Consider the following 24,602-nt stretch of genomic DNA (forward strand, 5'->3'; position numbering starts at 1 on the left):
AAACGCAAACCCAGGGATAGCGGAATCCTGTTCCCATTCCCTCCCCTTCGCCTTAGGGCTTCGGGGGTTGGGGGGGGAGGGGATTGGGCGCAGGAGGTGAGTGGCCTGACATTCGTCTAAGGGGTCACTTTCTCGACGGTTTGTAAGATTCCGGGACAAAGAAGTAAGGCTCGGAAAGCTATCAGGCTCCTGTCTCTCCACCCGTGGGAAGCTCTGGATGTGGGGGTCGGGGGTGCGCCAGACCCCTGTGCTCAGGTTGGACTCAGATTCCCGGGTCTGGGAACCTATGGACAGACAGGGCCGTTGAGGGGGTGAGGCGCAAGGTGGGAGCCCGGGAGGTGAGGGAAGGGGGCAGCTGCATTTCTGAGAAACAGCCCGGCGTCCCAGCAGCCAGCAGCCTAACCCCGAGTCTGCGGCTTCACAGCTCTCCCCTCCTGCCGCCCACGCCGCCCGGCGCCTCTTGGGGGGTCTGCAGCCCCGACAGGGCGGCGGCCGCTGCGGACACGCAACAGGTCCAGGGACAGCGGGGTGGAGACTAGGCGCGGTGGGGAAGCACAGGAAGGCGTGGGTCGCGTGACACCCCCAGGGGTCCCGAGCACCAGACTCCCCCCCCCCAACCTCCTGCCCGCAGGTACCGCCCTGGCCGCCCCCACCTAGGTCCTCTTCTCCCCCTCTCCCAGCCCCAGCCGAGCGGGATCCAGAAGTGAAACCGCCGGGGTCACAGCCCAGCGCCGCCGCTGCGCCGCGCCGCGCCCCGCCCTTCCGGGCGCTGCAGCGAGGTAGGAGCTCCCCGCGCCCCAGCGCCGCGCTGAAACCCGGGGAGGGGCGGGGGAAGGGCGCCGGGGCCGACTGGTGAACCTCGGGAGGCGCCGTCCGCGGTTCCGGGAGTGGCCGCTGGGTGGCGCTGCCGCCGCGCGGCTGGACTAGCTCGGGAGCTCGCGGGGACCCGCGGAGCGCCAACCCCAGGTCGCCGCGAGCACCTGCTGGCGCGATGCCGCGCGCCGGGGAGGATTCGATCCTGGGACGTCGCGCCAGACCCTACGGGGGCTCCGGGAACGGAAGAGGCGTATTTGGGTCACTTTGCACACACCTGTGCGCGGTGGACCCCGCCTGCATGCGCTCTCCAGCCCCAACTTGGTTTCACACGTCTGGAACCTCTCCTTATCCACGAAACCCACTCCGGGTCCCTTCAACCAACCTCTCGTCCCAGGGGGATCGGGGGGGGGACCCACTAAATTCATCCCTCCACCGCTTGGGAGGAGGGAACCCAAAGTTTGTGGAGTCTACCGCTGTATGAGAGGCGAGTGGACCAGGGTTGGCGAGGGCTGAGTATGCTGGAATCCGACGGCGGAAGTGGGCAGGCACTCAGAGGGAAGGAGGGGGTTCTGCCGCGTGCCGGACGGTGCGGCTCAGGCCTTCGACGCTGGCAGGCTAGAGGGCTACAAGCCTTCCATAATCACCTGTGCGGGGCGTGCCCGTCGCACAGCCCACTCCCGCCCAGCTTTCCCTCAGACTCCAGTCCATTTCCATCACTGCCACCCTTGCATTGAGCCACTCTAAAAGCCCATCCCCCCCCGCCCATTTGTTTATTTGGAGGGAAGGTCACGTGACAGGAGGCACGTGTCCCAGTGGAGGTCAGAGAAGAGCTTGCAGGAGTAGGCTCTCTCCTCCTACCAGGTGGTACCTTAGCCCTTCAGTTTCTCCACCGGGGACGGGAAAGAGTGGCTTCTGCCGTCTGCAGCCTGGGCTGGCTCTTTCTAACTTTCCCTATGACCCCAGGCGGCTCACTCTAGCTCTGAAGCTCGGTTTTCCTACGTGTGAAATGGAAGGCATGTCCTCTCAGAGATTCTGATTGGCTGTTTGACATCGAGGGGGCATGTTCTCCTACCCGGCACCTCAGATGCTGAGCAAACGCTGGGTTTCTTTTGGGGACGGCCTAACCTCCCCAGACATGCTTAAAAGGTGACTTATCTTGGCCTCTTTCCTGGGACGTCAGGAGTGACACTGAGCAGCGTGGACAGTAACACGCCTGGCTCCAAGCCTGAGGCGCGGCCGGAAGGGCTAGCTCCGGGTGAAGAGCAGTGAGGTCCGCAGCCCTTCCAGTACCTGGGCAACAGTGGAGCTCTGCGGGAGAGGTCCCAGCAAGTGGCGGGCTGGAGTGTGGGAGGGGCTCTTAAGTCGCTCTTTGTCAGGCCTGGCTCCAAGCTCCCCAGCCTGGCATCAGCCAAGCGTGGGTTGTCTTCGTCCTAGTTGGCCCGGAGTTTGCTGAACTTGGCCTAAGTGCGCCTTGAAGTGGCTGGACCTTTGAGGTTACCTCAGGCCAACCTGACTGCAGGCTGCAGAGGGAAGTTTTCAGAAAGGACTGTTCTGAAGCTGGAAGCCAGCTTGGGGGGGGGGGGGGCTGGGGGAGGTGTAGAATGTGCCCAGACCTGGTCCCCAGAACCAGTTGGACGTCCTAGCGTCCTAGCGTTGCTACTGTCCTGCCCTCCCAGTTCATGGCAGGGCTAGGACTTGAACAAGGACAGTGATGTGCCTGGCCAAGGAACGTTTTTTTGCTCACCTAGTGCTTTAGTCCATCTCAGAAGTTTAGAAAGGATCGCTGTTTTTTAAAGGTTGTGATTTTTTTTTTCTTTCTTTCTGAGTAGCGAGGGCACCAACAAATCTGCATCTTTTTAGAAATGAAGCCAAGCTGGGCATGGTGACACGTTTTTAATCCCATCACTGGGGTTTGGGGGAGGGGGGCGTCCACAGAGGCAGACGGATCTCTGTGAGTTCCAGGCCAGCCAGGAAAACACATATAGACTGTCTCCGGAAGATCAAGACTTCATGTCATCTCATCTGTAATCCTTCAAATGAGTCTTTCTCTCTGGCTTGGCCCTTGCCCACCTCCATCCCCCACCCCCACTCAGTTCTTTATATGTTTATTGAAGACAGTCTCACCAAGGACTCTGGAACTTTTTGGTGCTGGGATTACAAACTTTACCATCACACCCACCTGGAGTAAGTCTTTTCAAAGGGGGTGGGAGCAAGAACTGCCGCTGGATGGTGGTGGCTCCTGGCTTTATTCCCGGTACTTGGGAGGCAGAGGCAGGAGGATCTCTAGTTCAAAGCCAGTCTGGTCCACAGAGTGAGTTCCAAGACAACCAGGGCTACACAGAGAAATCCTGTCTCAGGAAAACAAACAAACAAATAAGCAAGAACAAACAAAAAACCTACCATGCCGTTGCCATAATACCTTAAAATTTTAAGCATATTCCTTAGTATCATTCAAGTTAAAATGTCTCCCAGTTGCTCATGAATAGATTTTCACAGTGAGTTTGGATTTGAATCACTTGGTTGTCACGACTAAATTTCTTAGAATCTATAGATTCCCCATCTTTGCTCTTCTTGTCATTTCTGTTGTCGAAATAGAAACTGAGCTATCCCTTCTGTAGTTTCCCAGTCCAGATTTCTGTAACTGTGTGTCAATTCATGTGTCCCTTTGGCCCTGGTATTTCTGTTGAACTAGTTTTAAATCCATGGAATCAGAGTCAAGTTTGATTTTTTTTGGGGGGGAGGGGCAAAGTAAAATCTTCTTGGAGTCCACATTGGACAATGTGTGTCTCTGCAGCTTGTGCAGGAGTTGCAGGTGTTGTGGGGCACGCTTATTAAAAAGCTGCTACCGAGTTAGGCAAAAGCATTAAAACTCTCAGGCAAAAAATAAAAATAAAAATAAAAAAATAAAAAAATGCAGCCCTGCTTGGGCAGTGAGCAACTTTGCATTTTGCAAGAATCTGGACTCAGGGGCTGCTTACTCATTCCCTTTCGGGCTTTCCCAGTCGGAGAGACTATAAGGACAGAAAGGGAAACTGGGGCCTGGAAAGAGGAGGGAAGAGGTTGTTGGAACACACAGAGGCTTGTGGGAAGTGAGACCATTGTCTCTGCCATGGTGTTCGTCTGTCGGGATTCACCGTCCACCAACTCGTCCAAGACTTGCTATTGACTCATCTCGTTTTTTGTGTGTGGGGAGAAGGGAGGTGGTGAGACGGGGCCTCGTGATAGCCCAGGCTAGCCCTGAGCTGTTCTTCCTACGGCTGCTGCCCAAGTGCTGAGATTCCAGGCCTGCACTACCATACCTGCTTCATCTGTAGCTCCCAGGTTCTGTTAGATCAGGGTTCTGTCAGAAAAGCCCAGTCCCTTGGGGCTAAAGAGATGGCTAAGTGGTTAAAGGCATATACTGCTCCTGCAGACGACCTGAGTCTGGTTACAACATCCAGGTCAGACAGCCCACAGTTGTAACTACAGTACCAGGGGATCCAGCGCCCCCTCTGGCCTCCTTGAGCACTTGCACTCACACACGCACATACTCCTATAGTCACAGACATGATTTTTAAAATAAGTACTTTTTAAAAGAATGAAAGAAAAGCACAGTCCTTTGTTGCCCATTGTCCATTCAACCACTCATCCATCCTGGCTCTCAGGCAACTAACACCATTTTTGTACTCAGGGCATACTCTAGTTCACCAAGGCCTTTACCTCTGCCGGTTCTCTTGTCAGTTCTTGGCAGACGGAACACATGGGTGTATAAAAAAATAATCTTTATTGTCACTAGTATAAAATTGAGCAGATCAAACTGGCCTCTCAGTCTGAACAAAGTGTGAGTGGGGCGTGAGGCCAGCTGGGCTGCCCTTCCTTCTCTCATAATGCCCCTCACTGGAACAGTCCCTCAAGAGCTCCACAAAGGGGAGAGGGCCACACATGCCTCCCTTGAGGACAGCAGTCAGGGATGGACAGGGTTGGGGGATGTTTGTGGCCTGGGGGAGGGGGGAGCTCGTCAGCTGTGTATCATCCCTCCTGCCTGCACCAAGTCCACCCAACAGACGGGTGGCATACCCGTGGGCCCTAAGGGCTCCCGCAGCCTCAGAGGGCCACTCGGGCACAGCAGTGGCGCAGCAAGCAGGGCAGGATGCCTCGGTTCAGCTGGTGGAATTCCACCAGCTGCAGAAGGTCAGTGAACCGGGTCTGGCCATCATCCATGCTGAAGTAGAGGCAGCCTTCATCTTCGCTCTGTGGTGCGGCCAGAAGGCAGGTCAGGGAGCGGTCCCGGGCGGAGGAGCAGCCCGTGGGGCCGGCAATCAGCCCCCGTTTCTTGTACGGGGAGAAAGGAGGAGCACACAGTGGGGCTTTCGAGTCATACGTCCCCTGGCTACAAGAACCCAAATTAGGAGCCGGGGAGTTACTCACTGGCAGGATGAGGTAATGCTTGACTTTCTGCAGGTGGCACAGGGACAGGACAAAGCCCTGGGGGTTCCGCTGGCTCTCCCGGACCAGGAACACACTTTGGGGAGACAGACAGACAGACGGAGCAGCGTTACCAGGGATCCTCCTTGCACCCGCCCGAGTATCTCACTGGTCCCCAGGTCTGCTAGTCCACCCAGCCCAGCCCCTTACCCATCCACCAGGCCCTGCTGTGCAATTAGCCGCTGGCTCTCCTCCCGGGAGATACGTCCGTGGAACCAGGGCTGGGTGCGGTGGATGGCTGGGGTCGGAGGGAAAGAGATGCATTCAGGGAAGGGTTCACCCCCCTCCCCCCCCGCCCAACCCCAGCCAAGATTGCTCAGAGTGGCCACACAGCCCACCCTAGGGACTTTAGACCATCACCCACCTGTGCTGAGGCTTGAGCCGGAACATGGGGTGGGCAGGCTCAGACGGTGGTTTGTCTTCTTCTGCAGCGGGGGACATGGAGTCAGGGGGCCATCGGCATCCCCTGCCTCTCCGAACCCTCGTCCTCCCTCCCGCTCCCTAGAAGCCCAATGGAGCACGCAGGCCCTTACCCTCCAGGCCTGCGCTTCCTCCATGGCAGCATTCAGGGCCTCCCGGGGGTTCTCAATGACACGCCCAGCATGGCCAGAGAAGTCCATGGCCACTAGGGTGTTATCTGAGACGCTCCTCTGGAGAGAGGACAGAATGGGGAGGGGAAGGGTCCGAATAGCAGCCCTGAGCCTGCGAGGCCACCTCTCCCAACACCCGTGAGTACACTCACCAAGGGTGAAGACCCCAAATAGGACAGGCGCAGGTAACGAGACTGGACCTGCTGATAATTCTTATATAGCTGCACCCCATACTGGAGGAACGGGGGACAAAAAAGGTTTGAGGTCAGAAGAACCTAGGAGATGGGCCGTGACACCCGAGGCCAGGACTCTTCCAGAGCAGGGCTGAGTCTGCCCTTCCTGACAGGTATTCTCCAAGAGCCGGCTCCGGCAAACTCTTCACTAGAGAGATCACCTCCCTCAGGCAAGCCCAGCCCCCCAGCCATTCCAGGGACCTCACTTTGAAGAGCCGGAAGGCGGCCAGCCAGCAGGTTCGGCTCTGCTCATCATCACTGCAGAAGATGTGGAGTCCCTTGTGGCCGTTTCGAAGCTTGTTGGGCTGAGGGAGAGGAAGTGGGCTGTCCCTTATTTGATTCTGTGCCCAGTTGCCACGGGGCAGGGAAAGACCCAAGGGCTCTCTGAAAGGGCAGGGTCTAGGGAGAAGAGGCTGGGGTCCTCAAGACCACGTTCAAAAGCCCTAAGGAGGGACACTCGAACCTGGGCAGCTCTCGCCCTCCCCCAGCCCGGCCAGGCTGCAGCCCTCACCTTGACACAGAAGCCGAAGTCAGTGGGCATCCCGTACAGCTTTCGGCCCTGGGTCACCACATAGGCATTGGACTCATTCACATCTGCCACGTACTGTAGGTGCCTCGGGTCCTGCGCAGCATGAGAAAGTAGGACTTGGTACAGGCAGAGCCCATGTCCGTATTAGTGTCCCAGAAAGCAAGGAGATTTTAGGGCCACGGAGAGGCAGGGTGACCCAGGGTTACACAGCAGGTAGAGGCTGAGGCCGAGGAGACAGCTCAGTTGGTAAAGTGCTCGCCAGGCAAGCGTGAGGACCTGAGTTCACCCCCATCTCCAGAGCTGGATGGATTGCGGTACACTTCTAATCCCGGTGTGGGGACAGAAGGGTTCTTGGGGCTCTCCCGCCAGTCAGCCTGGCTTAATCTGAGTCCCAGGTCCCAGTGGGAGCCTTGCCTTAAAACACAAGATAGGACAGTTCCTGAGGAGGACCACCTGAGGAGGACCACTGACATTCATGCATACACAAACACACACACAGAGACAGGTACACACACACAGACATACACACACACAGACATACACAGGCACACACAGACATACACAGGCATACACAGACATACAGACATACACAGACAGACACACTCAAACATACATACAGAGGTATAGACACACACAGATATACACAGACACACAGACGTACACTGACACACACAAACATACACACAGGCACACAAACAGACACACACAAACATACACAGGCACACACAGACATACAGACACACACACACACAGGCATACACAGGTACACACAGACATAGACACACAGAAAGACACACTCAAACATAAACACAGAGGCACACACACAGATACACACACACAGACTTTCACTGACACACAGGCACACACACACACATACTCAGAGGCACAAACACAGATATACACACACACATACACAGAGGCGCACTCACACACACAAGCAGAGGCTGATTCAAATCACTGTCTTGCCTATTGGCACTCCTGCGGTGAGACAAACGGGTTGGGGTGGAGGGGTGCAGGCACGTGAGACAGCCAGCCATAGGGGAGGGAAGAGCATCTGAGGAGCCCCTGGTCTGAGAGGGGAAGCAAGGGTCTAGGAGTACCCTTGAGGAAAGGCCCATGGCTGGCTGAGCTGACTCTCCAACACCTCACCTTGGAGGTGCCCTTGGTGGAGTAATAGAGGCCGGACCGACGCAGAAAGCAGAAGAATCGTTTCCAAAGCTTCCGACCTGACCCCCGGCCCGATCCCCGCAGCTGCAGGAAGCCCTGGATCTCGGGGAAGCTGCCAGCATTCAGGAAGTTCTGGGGACAGACATGAGCGGAAGGTGAAACGACAGCCCCCTCCCAGGCCTGCGGGGGAGGGGTGCTGCAGCAGCACGGACTGACAGACGGAGGGACAGGAGCACTGGGTGACCTCACCTGGATGAGGTCTTCGTGGGATACGCCTGTTTGTGCATCCAGACAGCTGGAGACCATCTTTTCTGGAAACAGCTTGTGCTGGGGAAGAAAGGAGTCAGGAATCTGGATCAGGAATCCAGGCTGGGGGGGGAAGGGGGGGTCCAGAGGGTGTGCGTGTGTGCGTGCGTGTACACCCAGGTTCTCCTCACGCACACTCACTGGGGGGCTCTTGAACAGCTCATACTTGGCGAAGTTTTTACGGAAGACGAAGCGGCTGTCTCCACCGACTGGCCAGGCCTCCTGTACCTCCACCACGAACTCATGGTCCTCCAAGCCCCTCTCTGAGATCAGGGGTGAAAAGCAAGGATTGGCGGAGATTAGCTTGGCCTCCCAGATGAGCCACCGATCTGGCCCAAGATGTATAACATTGCCCCCCCCAGCCCCTGGCAACCCCCACTCACCCAGTGCTAAGTAGGGGTGGCACTCCACCAGGCCCCAGCTCTCGTCGCTCAGGGCATGAGCTCGCTGCACCAGCATTTCGCACACGTGGCGGGCTGTGGCACCGGCTGCCACCTCCACGGAGCGGCATGTCCCGTCCTCGCTGTACACCTTCACCACCTGTATCCCGGGAGCCGCCAGTCATTTGGGGTAAAGCACGGGTGATTCTACCCTATCCTCAGGGACCAAGATACTCCCCCCACACACACACACACAGAGAAGCGTGGAGCGGCTCTGTCCCCACCCTTCCCTTTCCCAGAACAACTCACATGGAGGCGGCCAGAGTCCCGAGAGAGTCTCGAACTGGAGGACCCCCCAAGAATAGGTTTCTGTGAAGGTGGGCTGCAGAGCTCGGGGAAAGGGTTGGGGATGGAGGGGAGGGAAGTCGCCTGAAGCTCCTCTTCCCGAAGTTTCCTGGGAGGGACAGAAGGCCCCGTGTGTCAGCCAGCACCGCACCGGCTGGCTTCCCTGTCCCCAGACCTCCCTACCAATGCAGCCCCGTTGCCCCGTCCTACCTGCTGCTTGGAATGGGCAGAGGCTGGGACCGCTTCACATCCCCTGGCGGAGGGTTATCAGGGGGTGGGGGGGTCTCGGGAGGGGTCCCAGGAGCTGGGCACACATCTTCTGGGGAGCTGCCTAGATGAGGTGGGCTCAGATCCAGTTCCATGGCACCTATGAAGAAAATGCGGACCTGCTGATGTCAAGGGCCTCCACGGGTCCCTTCAAACTGTGGCTTCCCCTAAGCCCTCTGAGAGAACAGGACACGCCCACTTTACAGGAAGGGACACTGAGACCCTGAGAAGGAAGCATTCGTGCAGGTATAAACCCAGTGCCAGCCAGTCTGGTGCTTGGGACACCAAGGCCAGTGCTCTGAGGCTCCATGCCTCATGCCCCTAGCTGCAGGCCCTGGGCCTGGGCAAAGGCTGCCCATTCCATTGGGCTCCACCCCAGATTCCCCACCCCCGAACTTTGTTGTTCTGGCATCTCCCTGCCAGAGGCAGCTGCCAAGCTTTGTTGTGATAACAAACACACAGAGAGGTGGTGGGGAAGGACAGGACTGGGGGGGGAGCATGCTCAAGCTGAGGTGGGAGCAGAAGGACTAGCCTGGGGGCTCTTACCCCAGCGGCCTCCAACCTCTGTGTGCCCTCTCAGGCCCCTCATCCTGCTCCACTCTGTCCCGAAGCCTCAATGCTAAAGCCGAGGTCCTATGTGTGAGAAGTCCCATTGCACTTGCCACACTCAGCCTTGCGCCGGGAACTCTGCCCCCGTTACTGTGCACCTGTTTTATCCTTTCTCTGGTCTGAAAGCCCTTGGCACCAGACACACCACAAGTCTCACCTATGCCTTAGCGCCCACGGGTGCAGGGTGCAGGGAAGCTAAAACAAGTAAGGGCAGGAGAGACTGGGCAAAGCGATCTTGGGGCGGGGGATGGGGTAGAGGAGTCCCAGCCCCTTCTCTGCGGAAACCAGCAAACTCCTTGGTGCTGAGCCTGGCAGGACCCAGACAAAATGCCAATCCCGGCACCCCGCCTGTTTACCAGGCACTGTCCCAGGGCTGTGAGGCTGCCCAAGATATCTGGAAAGCTTCCCTCCACCAGGACGGGGCAAACACTTGACCCTTCCCGAGAGGGCATGAAGGGATCTAGGGGACAGATGAGTCAGGGCGGGGCGGGACAGCCAGGCCCCAGGCTCTCCATTCACCCTTGACTCATCCACAGGACTTCCTGAAGGAACACAAACAACCTACCTCTGCCCTCCATCTCGGTCTCCCCAACCTACAGGTAGCCTAGGAGCAAGGGGTGTGGGCTGGGGAAGGACGAAGATGTGGGGACAGGCAGCCCGCGCCTCCTCTGACATCACCCTCCCCACCCTTGGCCAGTGCCCAGCCCAGGTGGGAATAATCACCTGCCCACCTCTAGTCCCCAACCATCACCCAGCCCATAGCCCAGGAAGGAGAGAGGAAATGCCCGGCCTGGATCCTACCAGGACCGGAGCCCACCTCCTTCTGCTGTGCGTCCAGCCCTGCCCACACTGGGTCTGTTCGCTGTTAACTCTCCCCAGGACTTCTGATGATGATGCCTCTGGCCCTGGGGACTTCTGTGTATTGTTCTGTGGGAAAGGGTCTCTGAGCACACAGTCTCTGGGGACTGGAGTTAACACACCAGGAGAGGACAGGGGAGGACAAGGGTGCCCGTCCCTCAGAGTGAGAAAAAAAACAAACACCCAGCTGGACAGGTGTCTAAAAGGGGAGGCTGTAGATTCAAGTCCGATTACAGCCTGATGTCAAAAGGCCCAGGTGCAGACTAAATGAGGGTGAGCTTCCAGAATCTCCACCCTCCCCTCCCCATGGACAGGACTAGAGAGGATGTTGGGTAACCAAAAGTTGGGATGGGGCCGAGGAGCCTGTTGTAGGCCTGGCAGCCCCTGCCCTAGAGATCTGAAACATTTAAACTCGGGCCTAACCAAGCACTGCTTCGCGTTGGAGAAACTGGTCCCCCACCAACTCTCTCAGCAGGCCACTCCAAACTCCGGCTCTCCAGCCCCAGCTGCTCCCGCCCCACCCTCTCTCCTACCCTCCCTACCTCCTTGTTTACTTCCTGGATCGTGCCCCACCTAGAAAGCCCCAAGGGCGAGTGGCACAGCTTAATGTTTGGGGCCAACAGCAAACAAGGCCACCATCCACTCTTCCCAGGTTCGGGGAGGGGTTGGTAGGGCAGACAATTAAGCTGGTGGCCTGGGCAGCCAGAAATCCGGTTCCGGTCCGGGACACCAAGCCAACCCCCTCATCAGGACTTGGAGTGGGAAGGTGGGGGGGGGCTTAGCCTTTCAGGGTGCCACCAGGTGAGGAGGTGGGAAAACCCTTAGCTGACCCGAAGTTGATGCTCCGCCCACTCCACAGGAAATAAACATCCAATGGACTATAGGGGGCGGGACAACTCTTTTAATGTTTAATTTGGGAAGAATGCTAGAGTTCCCGGTAAAGTTAATCATTATTTTGCCTTCTGGGTACAACACACACACAACACACGCACACACGAGCCCGCGCGTTATTAGGACGTGGCCCTCGGGTTCACTGTTTCCCTCCTGCCGTGTAGACCCAGACCTGGACCTAGGTCTTTGCCCAGCTTCAGCGTCCAGGCCCACACACGCCCGCCACGGACTCCCTTCCAGCCCCTCTCCTGCCTGCGGACCCTCCTCGGGGCACGCAGCATCCCCTCGGCCCGCTGGGCTCCTACATCCGAGATGGGACCACCACGTGGGGAGACGGAGTCCCAACCACTGTGCAAGCTTTACTCCCCTCCAAAAGGGAACCCCAGATGGTAGTAAACTGAGCCCTGCAAGGAAGTGAAGGGGAACCTCCAGATCTGGCACGCACACCGCCCCCCCACCCCTACCCCCACCCCCACTACCTGGCCTTGGGCAGGAAGCATTAGTTTTAGCCGGAAAGTCCAGATTTCAGGAGTGTGACCCAGAGACCTTACCTCCCTTCCACGGATTCGCTCAGAGGAAAGGAGGGAGTGGGAGGGGCATGAAATGAAAAACACTGGAGGTCTGCCGGAGCAAGGTGAGGAAGAGGAAGGACTCCAGATGCCAACAAACGAAACAAAACAAGTGCAGCGGAGACGCCAGAGGGTGGCAGGAGGATGGATTTTTTCTCCTTAGGGACCAAGACCTAACTTGCATCCCATCCCACCCCAAGATGAAGGTCCCGCTTAGGTCCTTACCCAGACCTTAGACTTCCGCACACCTGCCTGAGGCCACCGGCTTAGGGGGAAAGACTCCAGGCCTTAACTACCGACCACCCCCTTTCCCCGCCTCGGGCCTGACATCACCGATCGAGGACGTTGGGGGGGGGGGGGCTGGCAGCCTCCGGGCCATCTACCTGGGCAGTGGGCCAGATCCGCCCGAGGCGGGCACAACCTGAGGCCCTGGTGAGGCCGGGGTAGGGGGGGGCGGGGAGTAGAAACAGATCGTCGGCTTACCTGGATTCGCCAGAAGAAGGGGCAGAACACCGGGGCCCAAAGTCTGGTTCTTTCTAGGGATCCCAGACACCTGGGTTTGATTTCAAATCCTCTCTTCTCTACAGGTTGGATGTCGAGGCGGGAGACTATGGAGAGAGCCCTGCGAATCCAGATTCCAGGCCCAGGGAAACTAAAATTATCTTGGGCAGGTGAGGGCGGGGCCTGAGAGGCGCTCTGGAGAAGGAAGCGCAGGAGGAGGGGCGGAGACTCCTCAGAATGAACCGCCTGGGATGGTTCTCGCCCTTCCTACTGGGCAGCAGGTGCCAGGGGAGAGAGCAGGTGCTTGAGCAGGAGCAGGGAAGAGCCAAGGAGAAAAATCTAGAATCCTCACTACCTGGAAAGGGGCGTCTGGAGGCTGTTTGTTAGATACGGATGGTCCCGCCCATTCCCGCACGTCCCTCCCCCCAGTGATGGTCAGTTCATTGGTCAAGCTAGGGGGCCGTCTTCAGCCCGGATCACCCGCTAGGGCAAAGGGCACCGGGCTGAAGAGGGAAGCCTGAAGACGTGCCCCGGCTTTTGACCCTGCCCCCCCCGCCCCCCCCAGCCACAGTCTAGCCACCCAGGCTGTTGCCGTGTCCCTGCTGAGTTACCCAAGGTACACCCTCCCTCCCTTCCGAGCCAAGTCCAGGGTCTTCGCAGTATCAAATCCAGGAGTGACAAGGTGGCCTAGTGGGAGGGGCCACGACGGTCTGGCGACCGTTATGGCCAGGTTACAGCTTTCTGGTTAAGCCTTCAGTAAACATCGGAGGCTCGGGAAGAGGGGCTGAGCGACCGGGATCAAAGCCACCTCCCAGCTTCCTACGGGAGACAGTTGAGAAAGCAAACAAGCTACGGGCTGATAAAGGGTCTGCCCTGAGGAAAAAGCACAGCCTCAACCTTTCGCTTGAAAAAGCCTAGCGTGAAAAGCCGGCTGTAGGGGCGCACGCCTTTGATTCCAGCGCTCTAGAGGCAGAGGGTGGTGGGTACCTGTGAGTTCGAGGCCAGCCTGGTCTACAACAGTGTGGACTGTACGGAGAAACTTCATCTCAAAAACAAGAAAGGGAGGGAGGGAGGGAGGGAGGGAGGGAGGGAGGAAGGAAGGAAGGAAGGAAGGAAGGAAGGAAGGAAGGAAGGAAGGAAGGAAAGCTAGCATGAATGGGGCAAAGCAAAGAGGTGGGGAAGGGGGAAGGTTCCTTGGGCCAGGAAACAATTTAAACAAAGCCCAAGGTTTACCGTGGAAGCACGTAGCAGATCAGTGCCTGGCTGCTGGATACACACAGCAAAGCGACAAAAACAGACCCGCCCTTAGCCTGCTGCAACCCAGTCGGGGAGACTGACCTTTAAGAGTCACGCAAATAAGAAATGACAGGTGACAAGTTTGCCAGGTGAGTGAGTCACGGGAGAGGCAGGGAAGGTCTCTCTGTGGAAGTGAAAACAAAGCCGAGGAAGGAGGAACTGCCTGTGCGGGGGAACCGGAGGGGTTAACCATCCGTGGTGGAGGGACCAGCCCGGAAGCGGCTGCTTGGAGGGAATGCAGAACGCAGAGCTAAAGAGAGTGGGGGTGGACAGGAAAAGAGGCCATCCAGGTGAGCCTGGGCAGGTTGTGCAAGTCTGTTAGGGGTGGAGAAAAACCACCGCAGCTCCTAAAAGGCGGGAACGCGGCCTCCTAGTCTCTTAGGCTGATATGGGGAAAACAAAACAAAACAAAACACCTTTGGGCCCCTCCCCAGCCACCACAGTCTCCATCTCTGAGGCAAAGCCCCAGGAATGTGAGGCAGCGGACAAGCCCTCCGGTGGCTGTTTTGCAAACCGGGTTTGAAAGCCATCAATCCTGTTTGTCCAGATTGGCAGGAGTAGTGGGCAGAAGCCAGACCCTACGGGTTGTATCTGGGCCCAAAGAGACACAGAGGCCGGGCTGCACTTCCAAAGATCGCTGAAGAGCTTGCAGGGTGTTGAAGGCTAGGCTGGAGGGAAGCCACACTCAGACAGGTTGCAGAACGGGCTGGCCTCGAACTCACGAAGATCTGCCTGCCTCTGCCTCCCCCAGTGCTGGGATTAAAGGTGTGTGCCACCATGCCTGGCTCCATTTCTTTCTCCTTCTAACGACTTTTGTTTTTATTTGTGCGCACACGCCTGCCTCTGTGTGTGTTGCCTGTGTGCCGGCAGGAACCTGTCAGGGCTCTTTGGGGTTGGTCCTGTGAAAGAACAGCAGGTGCTTTAAGCCCCAGGATTCTACCTAGAGCAGCCATTCTCAACCTTCCTAACGCCGAGACCCTTCAATACAGTTCCTCCTGCCTTGGTGACCCCAGCGGTAAAATCATTTTCGTGGCTACTTCGTAACTGTGATTTTGCTGCTGTTAGGAAGCATAGTGTCAATATATGTGTCTTTCTGATGCTCTTAGGTGACCCCTGTGAAAGGCTCATTCAGCACCCCCTCAAATGAGTCGGGACCCACAGACTGAGAACCACTGATCTAGAAGTAGGCCTGCAAGGGCGAAGGCAGATCTGAGGTCCCAGGGACGGGACAGGAGATTCTGGCAGTAGGGGACAGAGGCTTGTAGGGGCTTGGGGACCATTCTGTCTGGGACCTTACGGGATGGATAACAAAGGCTGTTTGTTTGTCATTGCGTTTTGTTTGTATGGGGAAAACTGGGGCTGTGTGCTGGGTGTGTGTGTGTGTGTGTGTAGGTCAATGAGAATTGGTTCTCTCCTTCCTAAGGTGGGAACGTTCAGGGGATCAAAACTCATGTTGTCAAGCTTGGCAGCAAGTGCTTTTTACTGCTGAGCCTTCTTTTCTTGCCCATAGAGGACTAACTATATGTTAATTTGAATTTAGGATAAAAGTCACTCCAAACTGAATGTATAAGCCCAGTACGGTGTAGGCTTCAAAGTTCAAAGCCAGCCTGAGGTATTCAATAGCAAGAGTATCTCCAACTAAAAAACACTAAAATGAGAGACGCGCAAGAAGGAACTAGTTTACTGATGCTCCTTGTCGTATGATGATACTACATCTGGATAAAACCTAGTTTTTGGCCAGGTGTTGTGATACACACCTTTAATCCCAACACTCAGGTGGCAGAGGCAGAGGCAGGTGGATCTTTGTGAGTTCAAGGTCAGCCTGGTCCATAAGAGCTAGTTCCAGGACAGCCAGGGCTACACAAAGAAACCCTGTCTTGAAAAACAAAAAAATAATTAATTAAATCTAGTTTTTGTTGTGTTGCTTTGGAGATTTATTTATTTATTTTTGTGTATGTGTATGTTTGCCTGCATTATTGAAGTACACTTCATTCTTGCCTGGTGCCCAAGGAGGCCAGAAGATGGCATCAGATCCCCTGGAACTGGAGTCAGATGGTTATGAACCACTATGTAGGTTCTGGGAACTGAACCCAGAGCTGGAACTGAACTGAATTAGAGCAGAAAGTGCTCTTAGCCACTGAGCCATTTCTCTGGCTCATTTTTGGCTTTCCAAAATGGCATTTTGGGGTCTTGATATGTCATCTTGGCTATCCTCAAACTTTCTTGTTGTGGGTTATTAATATTTACTATTGAATTATCTTTTAGTTAAACAGTGGTTATTCCTAAACCACCCATATACCCAAATCACCACACAGAGACTTGGATTTATTTAATTAACCTAGAGCAGAAGGCTGGGCAATAGTTACTCCATCCTAAATCTCCAAGCCCGCATAGTTTCCTCCCATTCAGATTTCCCACATTATACTTACTTTTAGTCATATCTTAGGTCCGGTTCATCTCTCCTCATGGTTCCAAGTCCTCTCCTGCTGAACTCTCCTCTCAAACTTTCCCCACTCACTTCCTTCTCCTCCCCTCCAGACCAGGATGTCCCACACTATTCTCTCCATTGCTCAGTATTGGCTGGTTGTTTTATTGAAAATACAGAGAACAAATGGTGGCATGTTTACAAAAACCTGAAACAGGTGATGCGTAGAATAAACCTCACACAATGCAATGTCTGGATTGAGACCATAGAGTGGGGGAGAGAAATCAGCATTTGAACGAACACGGGTAAATTGTATACATTCCACAAGAACATTATACCAACATTTCCCCCTTTAAGTCCAATAAAAGGTTCCTTTTCTTTCCATACAATCATAATTATAAAACAGTTATGAAAATTAGTAGGTAAGATTTACATGTGCAAAAACCAGTCCATGTGTATTTGGCAGCTTAGGAGAAAGTATCTGATTATCCTATCTTAACAAGTTTAGAGTTGTATACCTAAATTAACTCGTATCCTTATTGCTATTACCTATATGAAAACATTTTCTTAAATTCTAAACAACTTAAGCTTAATTGTGGAACTATAACTATTTGGTCTTCAACCCCACCAGAGACTTGAGAAGGAATAAAATTAGTTACTGGAGTAAATAGGAAGTGCATGTTAGCAGCTTCCAAAAAATAAAAAATTGACAGAGATGGTTTGTTGCCTGAACAATCACCCAGAACTCTATAATGCTGGAGCATCATCTTCAGCCTTCTGTATAGTTGACAGACATATATGTAAAGGAGGAACTATTTAAGACTTGCTTACTCTGTCTTGGTAGAATTCGGCAGTCGACTTGTCCTGCATTTAAGTTTGCCCATTTTTGGCAGAATTCTGTCTGTCATGAAACAAGGGCATTTTCTTTTTGCCCAAGTGGCTCATTTGCCACGTTTGAAGCCATCTCTACATGGAGGTTCTTTGGTGCTCATCATCTTCTTTGAGGAAGGCTGGGTTCTGCCAGGAGATGACGTGTCTCATTGTCAAAGAATCTTTAAAATAATGCAGACATCTTTTAAATGCCATATTCTGTAGGTCTCCAAGGTTTTTGAAGACTTACCTATCTTTATATAATTGACCTGTTTATAGAATCATATCTAGCTGTTAAACCTAGGATGTATAATTCTGTGATAAATTGGACTAGTGTCTGACATGACTATGAGTTGATTAACAATTAACTTGCATTTACCTAATACCCTAAACAGTTTGTAATAGTAGTTTAAAAGTATTAGAAATAACCTTGAATTTGTATCAATATACTAAAATTTACCAGTATATTAAAAATAGATATTTTTGCATCAATATACAAAATCCTAAACCAGAGTTAAAAATAAGCTTATTTGGGAATAACAAATAAAACCTTAAGTTGAGTAAATTCAATAATCTACCTTTAGTCTTATTCCTATAAGATATCCCTGCATTCCTTCTTTTCTTTTCAACCCCTTTTGTCCTTATCTAAGAAAGAAAGATAGAGAAAGGAAAAAGAAAAAGAGGAAATCCCTAAGTCTAACCTTGTTTTCTCTCTGAACATGACCACTAATAAATTATAAACATCTCCCAGAGACAATAAACATTCATAGCCACAGAAAACAATCAAAAATCTATCCAACTCCCTTAAAGGAAATTGGACATCCTTCTCATGAATTTTTTCTAGCTGGCTTTTTGGACACGCAGAAATCCTGTTAGGGGGCCCAAAGGAAATTGGGGGAAATGGTTAATTAAGCAAGCATTTGTGGTCCAGTCTTTGAATGTTGAGAAATGTCAAGCTTAATAGAAGTCCTGTTTGGAACAGTCTAAAATGCTGGACCAGTTGAGATTAGTAGCTTTCTACAAAGCTCTCTTGGGAGCAGGCTTTGATGAGAAACAGCAACTGAAGCAGTTGAGGCAGGAAAAAGCAGAATGCTAGAACATGCAAGACACTGGAACAGATGTGTCAATGTCGCAGCATGCTGAAAAGATGAATTCTGTCAGGTTTGATCCAGCATATCTGGTGTCCAGTCCTTTTGTTCTGCAAACATATAATTCTTCACAAGCATTATACAGTCCTAAAATTATAAATGTAGGAGATGTGCAGGATGAAACTAAACTTGTGAACCAATTTTATCTATGCCATTTAAAAGAGTGGCATAATAAATTTTGAGGATATTGTAGCCAAGGATTTATTGGCCATGTATTGTTGAAGTTCTGGCTGGAGACATTTTTTATGTCTCAGTTAGTTTCAGAGTTGATCCCATGTGAAGGGATCAGCACTTTATGTTACCTGTTCTGTTTATTCTTCTTGAATTCTCTCTTCTTGTGTGTGGCCAAGGTCTTCAGGTGGTCTTCCTCGGTCATTTCTGGTTTTTATGAGTTTTGATGGAACCCATAATTTCTCTTCTTCTGTATGAACATACACAAAACCTCTTCCTCAGCGTTAACACATTCCCTGCTCTCCATTGTGAAGTTAGGGTGTCTTTGAAATATATAGGCCGGAATAATTCGGCATTTTTTTCTATAACCCAGTGTCTCTCTGCAGCTGTTGTTTGTTGTTCGTTAACATTTAAGAAATTGAAGGTGAATAAAGCATATGTAATCTCTCTCTGGGGTCTTTGATACCTCTCTCTGTTTGTTAAGCATGTCCTTAAAGTACAATTGGATCTTTCAATGACTGCTTGACTGGTAGGATTGTGCAGTGTACCTGTGACATGTTTTATCTTATAATATGTAAAAAAAAAAAGTTCCATTTTATTAGAGACATACGCTGTAGCATTATCAGTCTTAATCTGTTTAGGAATACCCATAACTGCCATCACTTCTAACAACTTAATAACTGAATCAGCCTTTTCAGAGCTTAAGGCCGTTGCCCACTGAAACCCTGAATATGTGTCTATAGTATGGTGCACATATTTTAGTTTACCAAACTCTGTAAGATAAAGCATGTCCATTTGCCAAATTTCATTTCTTTGGCTACTTTTGGGTTAGCTTCCTGCATGTAGTGGAGTTTGGTTATATAAAGAACAAGTGGGGCATTTTCTCACAATTTCTTTGGCTTGTTGCCAAGAGATAGAAAAACTCTCTTTTTAACCCTTGCTGTTAACATGGTGGTTTTTTATGAAATTCTGAGGCCTCTCACACTCTTCCTATCAATAGTTGATCAATTTCGTCATTGCTTTGTCATTGCCTTGTGCTCGAGGGCCTGGTAGACCCGTATGAGGTCTGATGTGTGTCATATATAATGGATTATTTCTATTTCTGATTAGTTGTTGTCACTGAAGAAACAGTGAAGTTAAGTCCGAATTATCCTGCATTAGATCAGCAGTTTCTATATGCAGAACAACTCTTTCTGTATATTGAGAGTCAGTATATTAAGAGATTCTTGAAAATCTGATAACACCAAGAGAATTGCAACTGAATCATAAGGACTATCCACTACTTTACTCACATTTTCTGACTTATAACCTGCCCTTTTTGATTTATGGGCATCCATAAAAAAGGTGGGAGCTCCAGAAATTGGAGTTCCTTTTATTATACGAGAGAGAATAATCCAATTGGTTCTTTTTATAAACTGAAGTCGCTTGCTTTTTGGGTATCTGTTGTTGATTTCTCCCAAAAATTCACAGCAAGCTCTTTGCCAGTATTCGTTGTCTGCCCACAATGATACAATCTCAGATTGGTAAAGGGCCCCACAATTTAAACTGGATCTCTTCCAGCCAGTTGACGAAGTCTCATTCTTCCTCTTAGGATCAATTCAGAAACCTTTTCTCTATAGGTTTTTAATTTTTTTATTTTGTTTGTGTGCCAAAAATATCCATTCTAAGACATAATCCTCTCTCTGCATAAGAATTCCTGTGGGAGAACGAGCAGAAGGCATGATAGCCAAAATACAGGCCATCTCTGGATCAGTACAGTCTATACATGCATCTTGCAATTTCCTTTGTAGCAGAGCCAATTCCTTCTCAGCTTCAGCTGATAACGTTCTTGGACTGTTTAAGTCCTTATCACCCTGTGAGGTTTGAAATAAGTTACTTAGCTCTTGAGTAGCTAAATCACTTGTAGGCTGGAACCAATTAATATCTCCCAGCAATTTTTGAAAATGATTAAGAGTTCTTAATTGGGTTCTTCTAATTTGTACCTTTTGTGGTTGAATTTTCTGTAGACCTATTTTATATCCTAGGTAATTAATAGAATCTCCTCTTTGTATTTTTTTCAGGAGCAGTCCGTCATCCCCAACAAGACAACGTTCTGTTTACTTCTTCAAAAATTTTTCTAATGTTTTCATATCTGAATCAGCTAATAAGATATCATCCATATAGTGGTAAATTATGGATTGAGGAAATTGATTACGAATTGTCTCCAACGGCTGTTGTACAAAATATTGGCACAAAGTAAGACTGTTTAACATCCCCTGTGGTAAGACCCTCCAGTGACAGCTTCTATTCAAAGTGGGTACTGAGAAAGCAAACCTTTCTCTATCATGTTCATGTAAAGGAACTGTGAAAAAGCAATCCTTTAAATCAATCACCATAATAGGCTATTCCTTAGGTAACAAGGAAGGCAATGGGATTCCAGATTGTAACGATCCCATTGGCTGAATAATTTTGTTAATTGCTCTGAGATCTGTTAACATCCTCCATTTGCCAGATTTCTTTTTGATGACAAATACAGGAGAATTCCAAGGGCTGTTGGACTCCTCTATATGGTACGGCCCCAGCTGTTCCCAGGACCAGCTGTTCTAGTGCCAGTAATTTTTCTTTACTCGTAGACCATTGTTCAATCCAAATAGCTTGGTCAGCCAACCACCTTAGTGGTAAGGCTGTGGAGTTTTTATCAGCAGTGGCTTCCCAGCATGAAGTTGAAAAGACGGCATCTGCTGTATTTTTGTTTATGGACAGCCTAGACAGTCTGTAACTGTTTTTGATGGCATTTTAAAAATAATTTTAATTTCTTTATCAGGAGTATTACCTGTTTTTTGGCTTGCCTCTGAAATTGGGGGATGTTAATCTGGGTTTGTGGGGGGATGTTAATCTGGGTTTTCCTTGGTTGTAATAGATCTCTTTCCCATAAGTTTATGGCTATCTCAGCTACGTATGGCCCTGATTTTCTTATTTGACCTTCTGGTCCTGTACATTTAAGCCACCTGACACTTTGTTTTACTTTAGATAAAGTTCCAACTCCTTGGAATTGCATATCAACCTCTTGAAGTGGCCAATTTGGGGACCAGGATTTAGGAGTGATGGTTGCGACATCAGCCTCAGTATCCACCATGCTTTCAATTTCAATATTACTTAAATTTATCTTTAACTTTGGCCTTTGATCATCTATAGAGGTTTGCCAGCATATTTGTTCTTTGTTTCCTTCCTGTTTTTTTTTATTTATTTATCTATAGAACTTGCTCTGACCTATCTGATTTTTTAATGTCTAATTTTTATTCCCAGAGCAGTGGTGGTTAATTTTCTTGTGGAGGAGTATCCCTGTCCTGTATTGCGGCCTTCGAAGGGCCCTCGTGGGAGTTTTTTGATAAAGGATCACTCCATTTATCTGTTGCTGCTCTACCTTCACTAGGCCAGTGGTGATCCTTGCCACATCTTCTGCATATTCTAGGAAGCATGTGCTCCTTTTTCGAATTATTTTGGTTTTCCTTGTAATTTCCTTTGTAGTAACCTCGTCCACCACAATTAAGACATTTCCTAAGGTCTTTAGGGCTAGCTTCTCCTATCAAGGTCATACTAGGTGAGTGAGGTCTGATGTCAATCCTATTTCTAATCTATTTGTCTGTTGGTGCAGATCTTGCTCTTAATGGCCTTATTGCCTCTTTGCATTCAGTATTAGCATTTTCATAAGCTAAATATCCTATTAGTGCCTTTTAGCTAGTGGATCTGATATACTTCTATCCACAGCTGAGGCCAATCTTTGCAAAAAGTTAGTGAATGTTTCACTTGGACCTTGTATGACCTGGGAGAATGGCTCAAGCCTTTTTCCTGATTCCTCAACCTTGTCCCAGGCATTTAAGGCTGCTAGGGTGACATAATGCTAAGGTTTCTTCATTATATACAGCTTGCATCTCTGTGTCAGCACATTGGCCATCACCAAGCAGCTGTTCCTTAGAATCACTAACACCTCTGGCTCTATTTTTGTGTGCTATCTCTCTAGCCTCTTCTCTCCACCATGAAAACCATTGTAAATATGGCCCAGGTTCTAATATTGCCTTTGCCATATCCTCCCGGTCCTTTGGGATTACTCTACTTCTGATTGACCAGGAAGTCAGCATTTGTTTTATGAATGGTGAGTGCATTCCAAAATTAGTGACACTTTCCTTAAATTTCCTCAGAGCTAGCACTTCCACAGGGCGCCATTCAGCTTCGTGATAATCCAGTGGATGATCATCATCTGCTGGTCTCTGCTATATACTGACTGGATAAACTAACGTTTGTTTTCTAACCACCTTTGGCTGGCCTTCTTTATTTTTATCTTTCGCCTCTGCCTGAGGCGAAAGATAAAAATGTTCTTTACTTAGTATTCTAAACTCTTCTCTTAAGGTCTGTACCCATATTTCACACCTACCTTTCTGTTGTTTGTTTTGTTCAATAATCTCTTGTTTTATGCCTCACTTCCAACTTTTAATTTTTTCTTTATATTGTTCTAGTTGTTCTTGTGCTGTTCCAGTATCTTTCCTAAAGCCCTTCCTTGCCTTTGAGAAGACATAAAAGGCTGATCCAATGATTAATGAGGGCTATGAATTAACCATAGTCATCATTTCTAAATTTTCCTTTATTTCTGTCTTAAAACTGTAGAAGAGATTATCAGCCAAGCTCCAAGAAGCCTGTTTTATTGTCTCTCCCATCCTGTCCGCTTTGTTGCCTTAACATTTGTAAATAGCATAAAAGTGTGATTATTAAAGTTTACCTGATCATAAGTTCTGTTCCCCTTCTGTGTTCTTTTGCACTGTGCTGTGCCTCACGACACTCCTTTTTATCCGCTCACAGAAAAGAGGTGTAGTTTTGTCTCCCACCTGTAACTTAGAATTATTTTATCAGGTCCCTACTCCTCCCCCAATCGGTTGAGTGCCTGTCTGACTTGGAAAAGCACTTAGTTTGGACCTATTAAACTGGCCTTTTTCCTTTACGTAAGCTTTTGTCCTGAGAGAGCAGTTTAAACAGCCTCCCAGCTTTTCTTCTAGACCTTACCAATTCAGATGCTTGAGGCTTCTCAGTCTGTGCTCCTGCTTCCAAAGAGAGGTATTTTTTTTCTGCCTCCCTCACTGGATCCTGACCTCTTCCTCACTCTGAGAGGTTATTGGGTTCACAAATCTTCGCTTCTCAGACTGGCAAGAACCCCTTCTCAAAGGGATTTTGCTTTCTGCCTTGGCTCACAAGGCTTTGAGAAGCTTCTCCTGAGGTTATAGACCTGTGCCATCATGAAATACCTTGATCTGAAGAAGCCTGGGAGATGGCTCAGCAGGTAGCAATGCTTGCTGCAAGCCTGATGGCCTGAGTTCAGTTCTCAGGAACTACACGGGGAGGAGAGAATAAGTTGTCCTCCGACTTCCACAGGAGCACCATGCTAATGGTGTATTTACCCTTATGCATATACTCAAAATGGATACCTTGTTTTGTTTTGTTTTTGAGACAGGGTTTCTTTGTGTAGCCGTGGCTGTCTTGGACTGGCTTTGTAGAGCAGGCTGTCCTCGAAACCACAGTGATCTGCCTGCCTCTGTCTCCCTGAGCGCTGGATTACAGGTGTGCACTACCACACCTAGCATGATTATATCTAAACTACCAAGTATCAGAGTCTCTCTTTCTTTCTTCCTTTCTTTCCTTTTTGTTTTTTGAGACAGGGTTTCTCTGTGTAACCATCGCTGGCTGTCCTGGATTTGCTTTGTAGACCAGGCTGGCCTTGAACTCACAGAGATCCACCTGCCTCTGCCTCCTGAGTGCTGGTATTAAAGGCAAGCACTACCATGCCCTGCTTAAAGTCCAGTTTCTATTGCATCCTTATCAAATATACTGTGTCAGATTATGGTGATGCCTGCCTTTAATCCTGGCCCTCAGGAGGCAAAGGCAGGCAGACTTTTGTGAGTTTGAAGTCAGCCTGGTCTACAGAGTGAGTTCCAGAACTTAAGACAGGAGCTTACCACATAACTCTGACTGGCCTGGAACTCCCCTTATAGACAAGGCTAGTCTCAGGTTCACAGAGACCAACCTGCCTCTGCCTCCCGGGTGCTGGAATTGAAGGTGTCTGCCACCATGATTGGTGTCAGTAGCATTTGGATAAGGTTGCAGAGTCCATTTAATGGAGGGCTAGGATCTTTTGAGACAGT

General features: G+C 50.5%; 1 protein-coding gene and 1 long non-coding RNA gene across 6 annotated transcripts; one reads left to right on the plus strand and one right to left on the minus strand.

Annotated features, from left to right (window-relative positions):
- Nucleotides 1-4,560: 4,560 nt before the first annotated feature.
- Nucleotides 4,561-14,069, minus strand: Grb7 (growth factor receptor bound protein 7). 5 transcript variants are annotated; one of them, XM_060386795.1, is made up of 17 exons: nt 13,864-14,069; nt 12,508-12,646; nt 9,644-9,730; nt 9,041-9,197; nt 8,795-8,939; nt 8,489-8,645; nt 8,247-8,368; nt 8,049-8,126; nt 7,782-7,931; nt 6,615-6,725; nt 6,310-6,408; nt 6,023-6,103; nt 5,814-5,930; nt 5,645-5,705; nt 5,431-5,518; nt 5,224-5,317; nt 4,561-5,127 (listed from the first exon to the last, which is right to left on the minus strand). In XM_060386795.1, exons 3-17 carry the CDS (start codon nt 9,684-9,686, stop codon nt 4,900-4,902), a joined length of 1,731 nt encoding a protein of 576 aa, XP_060242778.1. In that variant the 5' UTR covers nt 9,687-9,730; nt 12,508-12,646; nt 13,864-14,069; the 3' UTR covers nt 4,561-4,899. The 5 variants fall into 5 exon arrangements, with proteins under 5 accessions (XP_060242778.1, XP_060242777.1, XP_060242781.1 ...); XM_060386794.1 differs by lacking the exon at nt 13,864-14,069 and having other exon boundaries at nt 12,508-13,022; XM_060386798.1 differs by lacking the exon at nt 13,864-14,069 and having other exon boundaries at nt 4,561-5,046; nt 12,508-13,012.
- Nucleotides 13,799-23,198, plus strand: LOC132655149 (uncharacterized). The gene is made up of 2 exons (XR_009592796.1): nt 13,799-13,910; nt 20,496-23,198. It is a non-coding gene; the product is annotated as an uncharacterized LOC132655149 (long non-coding RNA).
- Nucleotides 23,199-24,602: the final 1,404 nt, after the last annotated feature.

Source organism: Meriones unguiculatus, chromosome 7 (genome assembly GCF_030254825.1).
Source record: "Meriones unguiculatus strain TT.TT164.6M chromosome 7, Bangor_MerUng_6.1, whole genome shotgun sequence".
NCBI classification, from domain to species: Eukaryota; Metazoa; Chordata; class Mammalia; order Rodentia; family Muridae; genus Meriones; species Meriones unguiculatus.